Below are 8,930 nucleotides of genomic sequence, written 5' to 3' on the forward strand. Positions count from 1 at the left end.
AAGGATTTTATGAAATCATTCCACCTCATTATTTAGTAATAAATCAATTATAAAATTATATAGTTCTCAACTAACTATATGATGATAGTGGTCAAATTAATAAACTATTTTGAATTTTTGTTCTTCATCATGGATGAGACACTCATCAATGAGATTTTCTAGAGCCGAAAGTGTGAAGAATTATACTTAAAAACTTGTCCTAGCTAGAACTTTATTCATCCATGCAAAGCCCACCTCACGAGTCATGCCCCAAACTAATTGTTATGTTCCTACAACTTTCGCATATGATAGAAGCTTTCATTGTGTATTACTTTCTCAAACACAAGTGTCCCTATATCCCACTCTACCATCATCTATTGCTCTTTTAACTTCTGGAAAATTAGAGTAATCAAGAGAGGCTATGTTCATAGGAACTAAAGTGACATCATGCATCATCACCCACTTACAAGCATGATAGCAAACTACACATTCTTCTCCATTAATGATAGAAATATATTCTTTGCTTTGCATATATAAGAAAGCTTAGTTTTGGAGTTGAATTTTGGAGGAGGGGAAGAGAAAGGGAAGGCTTGAGAGTCATCCCACAAGTGTATTTCATGACTCCCAAGTCTTCATTTTCCATTCCTTCCCCTCTAAAATCCAACTCCCAAACAAACCCTTAATAATAAATTCATAGTAGCTAGTTTTGGCCCCCAAATTTTAAAAAAGGAAGTTTGCCTCATCATTTATTGTTTGAGTAATTGGTGGTCTTCGGGCATGTCTAAAAAAAGAAGAAAAATTGAGAAAAAAATGTACATATTAAGAGTACTTAGTATATAAATTTTATACATTGTTATTGCATCATTCATGTTTTATCAATATTAATTCTATAGAGAAAACAATATAAATAAATGGTGGATAACGTACTAATTATGTATAAATATTTACACTCACAAAATGTATGAACATTACATTCAAAAAAAGTTTTCAAATGTCCATGTCTAAACATTTTCATTTTTTTCATAATAACCAAATAGCTAGGATTCATTTTATCCTTTAACAGGGAAGAATCCTAGCTAGTTGACCTTCCTCAATTTTGCATTACAAAATTATATACATGGAATATAAGGAAAAACGAAGAAGGTGGGTGTCAAATAGGTGGAGATCATCTATCTCAAATCGTGTTCCATTCCATATCCCAAGCTAATCAGAATGTTTTGTTTTATTACATTTTTTGCTTTTAAATTTTTTATTTAATCCACATGTTAATATATGATTAGTTTAAGACAGAGAATAAGACACTATTAAAGATAGGTGATCCTCAACCGGTGTCTGATGCCCTTTAGTTTATCCTACCCTAACTTTTTATAGGATATATGATGCTCATTGTAAATGGGCCACTAATTATATATGTTTCTTAATGTTTGTCATAATAAACTATGGTAAAGGTGTACTTGGGTACTTGGCATAATTGGTAAATATAATACTATCTTCCTAGATTGTGCAAATGAAGGTGCTGGTTCATTGAATATGTACAAAAGACAAAGTAAAATCCATGTTCTTTGTTTTTCAAACACTAAATCATCAAACTCTATCCTCCATTTCACCACTGGCCATGATTTATCTTGGTCTTAATTAACTCCTAATAAAAAAACTTAAAGGTTAAACAAATTGTATGCAGACACCACTATTATATTCTCTGCGTTTCATAATTCATCACAAAAATCAAGATGTTAATTACCCCTCCATTCTCATTTATTCAGCTTATTTCAATTAGTTGTTGTTCATCTTAGTTGATAATCTATAAGATAATAAGACATAAAAACTTTGGCTATCATAATTTTCGTTGACACTTTTCGATTATTCCATATATATTTGCCATTTTATGAAATTAACAAACATTAATTATTTTTTCATTTACTATTCTTATGTGACAGATAATGAAAATAGATAAGTGCAATGACCATTATGAGATGTTAGGAATATTTTCTTCAAAATATATTATTTTATATTGATAATTGACACATTTAATGACTATATTAAACAATGTTTTAATATAAATGCCAATTAAAGTAGAACTAAAGGGGGGGAATGTTTCTTCGTTAGAAAACATTATTTCTATTTGTCATTTTACAAGTTCATTAAAACATTAATAACTAATTTTTCTATTTAGCATAAATAATTATTTAATTTTCTCATAAGTTTGGTAGTTTGTGGAATAAAAGTCCCAGGATTTAAACAGCGACAACTGTTCTCTTCCCCTTAAAAAAACATTGTCTATTATAGTAAAAAAGTTGGAAGTTGATGAGATAAAATCAATGACGATTATTGAATTTATAAACACATATATGGAGAGATAAATTACATATGTTATCTCTATTAATTACACAAGAGATAGTAGTAGTTAAATAAGTATGGAGGGAGTAATTTATTGACTTTCTAGATCACCAATAACTAAAATGAAAAAAAGAAAGAATATTTGACAATATAATTATATTTATTAAAAATTAGAAGCATTGATTAGCTTTTTTAACTTTTTATAACCATACGTCCAAACAAATCATACAATATAATGAGTATTAAATTTAAGGTTATGAATGGACACTGGTAAATAATTTTAAACATAAAAAAATATATTTAAAATACAATATTAAACTTTATAATTCTTAAATACTGCACATTCCAATACCCACTTTTTTTCCAACAACTAACTCTAATTAACATTTCCCTAATTTTAAAAAGATACACTATTGATAAAATATATATATACATCAACAATGCGTTGATCTAGTGATATAATGTCATCTTACATCTATAGAGTAACCAAAAGTTTAAGAATTTGATTATTATGAGTGACATTTATTGATAAGGACAACCATGAACTTAAAATGGATTAATTTCTTATCAAAAAATAAATAATTTACTGACTTTTTATAAATTTTAAGAAAGGTGAGGAAGTACATGGATGAAAGGCACCAATATCAATGTAGAACGTGATCATTCTTATTCATTTTCCGACAACTCAACATAGAAATCCTTCACTACCCTTCCATTGGTTGGCTAAAGTTGATGCAAAGTTACAAAATAAATAAATTTTATAAACACTTTGGACTTGATTTGATTTTCTTCCCTCTTCTCCCCTTCATTCTCAGTTTACAAAAAATATTCCACCACTTAATTACTTCCCCACCCAACTTAATTACCAAGATACCCAAAATTGCATAAACAAAAAGTATTCCACATAGGGAACATCTCAATAGCATTCGATGATCCCCATTTTCTATCACCCTTGCCAACACATTCTTTACACTAACCATGTGACATGAATGAGTGAGCTAGCTAGTGGGTAAGGGATTTTTCCACCATAAAAAATTGACACTATAGCTATTATTTTCTAAAGTTCTTGTTAGCATATATACACCATTATCTATATGTTTCTATCATCTTTTTTTCACCTCTCTTGTCCTCTCATAACTATTCTAAGTCAAAAGTTGTTCTATTATTCACATAAAGGACATAGACTATTGTTTTCTGTTTTTAGCAATTGACAACTACTTGTTTTACAATTAATTATTTGATACATACAAACTAGTCTTCCAAACGCAAATTAACTTGGGTTTAAATATGTTTTTTGTTCGTAAAAATATCTAAATATTTTAGTATTAATTTCTAGATTTTTTTTGGGTTTTGATTTTTATATGTTTCAAAATTTTAGTTATATTTTATAATAATAGTGTGGTCAACACCATTTTAGTTATATTTTGTACTGCCAATTGTAATGTTGATATATAATTGTTAAGAGACAAACCAAAAGGCCAAAACTATCAACCAAAATAGGAACAAAGAAATAAAGAGAAAGTGGGGGCCTAAAATCAAATTAACTAGATTACGAGGGAATAAAAACATAGTTTAATATTTAAAAAAGTAAGCCATGTATATTCACTGTATATATTTAATACATAAAACAATCCAAATTTTTATCCCAGCTTATAGGCCAAATTAAAAGAAGTAGAAAGGAATAGCACTCTTCTTCCAAAATTTAAAGGCATGTTATATGATTGTAAAATAAGAAAAAACAGATGAACTTTGTGTTAGATTTTTCCTTTTTGGTAGTATGTTTCCTGTCCTGATATATAGTTCCAAACAAAACAAAAAACAAACGAAATTCTAACAAGTAAATCAATTTAAAGACAATGCAAATCAATATCAACATACTGATATTTAGATAAGGATATATGGTATACAACATTTCTTTCATGTGTCATCCTATATAAAATTATAAACAGTTTATGATACTTATCATTAGCAAGCAGAAATATTGTTTCTAAATATAAACTCGTGTTTTTTAATATAGAATAATAAGGAAAAATCTTTAATCAATGGTAAGGATATCTTATTCAATTCACTAATTTATCACTCAACAAATTCTATTCAGTTTACACAAGAATAACTAATTATTTGAATTGTGTAAAAATATGTATTGTTATGTTTGTCTGGTCGAATTAAGTACAGAATAAAGTATTTGATTCATATTTTTTTTTAATTTGGGGAACTCATGTGAGTTTTCTAGGACCAGTTTATAAACCAAATAACTAATTCAATATTTAAGCAATTCCATTCATCACTACTTATTTTGATATGTATATACAAAGTCATCGGATGTACAAAATTATTTTCCCTCTCAATCATGATTTGAAGAAATTATTTTTTAAAGTGACAATCTCAAATAATTGAATTTGGTATAATTATAGAGATTTAAGAAATAAGAGTCAATGGAATTGATTAATAAGGATCTTTGGACCAATGAATACCAACTTTTATTTTAGCCACAGGCCCACAGACTTGAGCATTCTACAGCTAATTATGACAACACTCTCAAGTTTCATTTTCCTTATTTTAATAAGAGGTATTTTTTTGTATTACTAAGAGTATTTCCTCATATTTTTTGAGAAAGAAATAATCTTTTTTTGGTGTGTGAATACTCTTTTTAATAAATATACTCACATGAATAAAACTCTTAACTTTCTTTTAACTTTTAAGTTTTTCTGAGGATATAGTGCCTTACCCCAACTTACCAAAGTATGTATGTTGCATATGAGAAGAGAGATTCCAAAGTTAATAGTTTCTGGACAGTTAGTCTCACAAACCAAAACAAACAAATCAATAACAACAAAACCGGTTGATCTATTAAACTTCAAACAAAGAAGTGGTCAATAATGACATGGCCCTCAATTCATATAGAATATAACAGCATCTAAGGCAAAAGTGTTTTTCTTTTTGCATCAAAATACAAAAAAAGTCACCTTTACCTACTGCTAAGATATAGTAATAATATAAGGATTTAACATGTATACATTAACGATGTAAGTATTTTTATATTTCAGTAAATCATTCATCATTCTTATATTAATTATCATTTATTCTCAAACAAAAATAATACAAATCAATAATAAAAATAGAAGCAATTAGCTTGAAACTTAGTTATCATGTTAAATCTTACATGATATTACAAAGTTATTTTTACCGGTGTACAAAGATTTTTATTCATGAAATCTTCATTTTAAGATGACTTTACTTAACCATCACTCAATTCATAGGTTAGTTTTGCAAATATGCCAATAAATACTTATCAAAAACTAACAAAACTATCTATTGGTATAAGTCAGTGGTATATAGAGGATGAGAAATTGCTAAATATAAACATTAATTTTGGTTCTACAAACAATAGAATTAATAAATCTTGGTCAGAGATTAACACACTACGACTTGAGATAATATCTTGTGTCACAAATGTATCCCTATTTTATAACATAGATCCTTATTACTAAAAAAACATCTTCTATAATTCTCTCTGGTTGCAAGTTATGGGATTGGATATTTAAATAATTTGATCTAAGAAAATATCGTTAGGATAGTAATGGAGTCACAATTAATTCAAAAAAACAAAGGAAAATATAAGAGGAAAAAGAAGAGGAAAAAGAAGAGGAAAAAGAAGCATTTTTGGATGTTAAAATTATCAATCATAAAGATCCAATAAAATAGTACACTACTATATCACCACCTTATTATTGATAAAAAAGAATCATTTGTTCCTCAATTAATGAAGAGATATTTTTTAAGAAAATCACCATAAGTTTGTGCATCTTTTGCCCCACACCAACCCTATGATGCCATCACAAGGTGCCACTACATGTGGGCTTAAATACTTTAACCTTCCTCACCTCATTCTCCTCTCATTCTTTCTTTTTCTCTTCGGTTACTTATTTCTTAATTAACACATTCTGGTATCACTCTTCATCAAACACCTCACGCCATCTCTTTTATCTATTACCTCTCTGCACCAAAAACACCATCCACTCTCAATTATTTCTAATTTCAACGTTTCATACGCATTTTCACAAACACATGGTGCCCCTTATACATCTCTAACTCAAACCTTCAAAATCCACCAAAAACAACACCAACCCATTTCATCAACGTGATCAAACACCAAATCTGTACACACCATGGCCCTCGAAACACTCCTCATCAAGGTCAAAACCGCCATTTCAACTAGCTTAGACAACCATCCAAAGCTTCTAAAAAAGATACCATCTTTCAAATCCAAACAAAACGTCGGCGTTTTATCCTTCGAGGTCGCTGGAACCATGTCCAAGCTTCTCCACCTCTGGCACTCCCTCTCTGACGCTACCATCGTTCGTATCCGAAACGACGCCGTCACGCTCGAAGGTGTTCGCAAAATCATCTCAAACGACGATTCGTTACTCCTCGGACTCGCCTGCGCTGAGTTCGCCGAGTCACTCCGACTCGCCGCCGACTCGGCTGCCCGACTCAGCCACCGTTGCGACGATCCCAACCTTCGTTCCTTCCGTAAGTTTTTTCACGAGTTCGCTGATTTGGGCCGCGACCCAAACGGGTGGGCCCATTCAGTCCCAAAAGAAACCGAAGCGAAGATCAAGAAAATGGAGCGTTACGTGATCCTCACGGCAACGTTGCACCGTGAAATGGAAGAGCTTTCAAGTATAGAAAATAGTTTGAGAAAAATAATGAACGATAATAGTAATAACAATAACAATAATGAAGGTCGTTCTTTAATTGCTAAAGAACAAAAAGTTTATGAGCTTCAACAAAAGATTTATTGGGTGAAACAAGAGGTTAAGGAATTAAAAGATAGATCTTTATGGAGTAGAAGCTTTGATAGTGCTGTTATGTTACTTGTGAGGTTTAGTTTCATTGTTTTAGCAAGGATTAAGGTTGTTTTTGGAATTGGTCAAAGTGTGTCTGGTTTGTCTCGTAGTTTCTCTACTCCAGCTACTGTTTTTCCATCTGATAATCAAAACCCTATTTCTGGGTCAATGGAAAGTTCAAAACTTGGTGAAGAAAAAGTGGTTTTAGGAAGTGGGTTTTTTGAGTCCAATTGCAACTTATTGAAGCCACCTCCTAGTACTTTAGGTGCTGCAGCTCTAGCTTTGCACTATGCTAATTTGATTATAGTGATGGAGAAAATGATAAAGTCACCACATTTGGTCGGTGAGGATGCAAGGGATGATTTGTATGCTATGTTGCCAAGTAGCATAAGATTAGCTTTGAGGGCAAGGTTGAGAGGAGTTGGGTTTTGTGCTAGTGATCCTGTGCTTGCTGGTGAATGGAGTGATGCACTGTGGAAGATACTGGGGTGGTTGTTGCCATTGGCACAAAACATGATCAAGTGGCAGAATGAAAGGAGTTTTGAGCATCAAAATTTGGTGGTGGCTAAGACCAATGTGTTGCTTTTGCAGACATTGTTCTTTTCAAACAAGGATAAGACAGAGGCTGCAATTACTGAGCTGCTTGTTGGGTTGAACTATATTTGGAGATTTGAGAGGGAAATTACTGCTAAGGCATTGTTTGGTTAATTTCTTATCTTTCTTTTTGTTTCATTTTAAGTCTTCCTTCCTTATTGGGAGTGTCCTAATTTTTGGCTATTGAGATTTTATGGTTGTTGTTTCTAGATAAATTTGAACTAAGTTCAGATCCTTCAGGGTTTGTTTTGCTTCTAACCCAAGCCTGTAAATGGAATATCAATGTATGTAAATGATAAGTGATTTTTTTAGTGAAATATCCAATAAATGGATATTGTGGGCTTCCATGAATCACAGTTTCATACTTGTTTAATCATGAGAAAATAGTCTTATTGTTCAATTATAATAAGCAAAGTAGTTTTTTTAAAGAACATTTATATTAGTGAAGTATCTATATTATTTTTCTGAATTTTAATAATATCTATGAAGGCGCCATTGACTCTTAAAATTATAGTTGGACAATTCTGAATTTTAATTTTATTTAATTGCCATTCAATTAACTCTTATCTTCATTTCTACTTATTTAAATTTATCTTTCATTGGAATTAAATTTGACCTCTGTGGAATAAAAGTTATGATGGGTTATAAGTGAAATTGGATACTCAATAATGAAATAGAAAATCACCAATTTTTTCTGTTCTTTCTTTACTTCTCTTGTCCTCAAGTCATCTCAATTTCCATTACAAACGTTACCTAATCAAAGACAATGATTTTAAGTATGTATAAGTCCAAATCTTGATTAACATATCCTACTCCAATCTTAGATGGGTATGCCTTTTGGAATGATTTGGTCCTTGATCCACATGTAAATTGGAACTAGTATATAGTAAGTGGCTGCAATTGCACCAAGATTGACCCGTGAAAGAAGCAACAATGGATTTACAGGCTTCTTTACATCCTCTACCTTTGGACCAAGCTGTATAATAAAATACATAGAACCCATACATCAAAACTACAATAAAAGTGTAAGTATGGAAAGTAAGCTTCCAAATATAGTTCATCTTATTCAAGTATCTTAGTATCTGATGTGCATAATACTATCATTTCAAACTGAAAAGGTTTACAAAAGTGACTTGTTGTACCATATTCTGTCTCATATGTTGTCCTACA

The 8,930-nt window shown here is 30.7% G+C and overlaps 1 protein-coding gene across 1 annotated transcript; it reads left to right on the top strand.

Annotated features, from left to right (window-relative positions):
* Positions 6,149-8,104, top strand: LOC109336752. Its single transcript, XM_019573549.1, has one exon. It carries the CDS (start codon positions 6,486-6,488, stop codon positions 7,872-7,874), a length of 1,389 nt encoding a protein of 462 aa, XP_019429094.1. The 5' UTR covers positions 6,149-6,485; the 3' UTR covers positions 7,875-8,104.

This window comes from Lupinus angustifolius, chromosome LG20 (genome assembly GCF_001865875.1).
Source record: "Lupinus angustifolius cultivar Tanjil chromosome LG20, LupAngTanjil_v1.0, whole genome shotgun sequence".
NCBI lineage: Eukaryota > Viridiplantae > Streptophyta > Magnoliopsida > Fabales > Fabaceae > Lupinus > Lupinus angustifolius.

Excerpts from the sequence above, each read along its gene's own strand:
- LOC109336752 (XM_019573549.1), top strand. The coding sequence starts at position 6,486 with ATGGCCCTCGAAACACTCCTCATCAAGGTCAAAACCGCCATTTCAACT.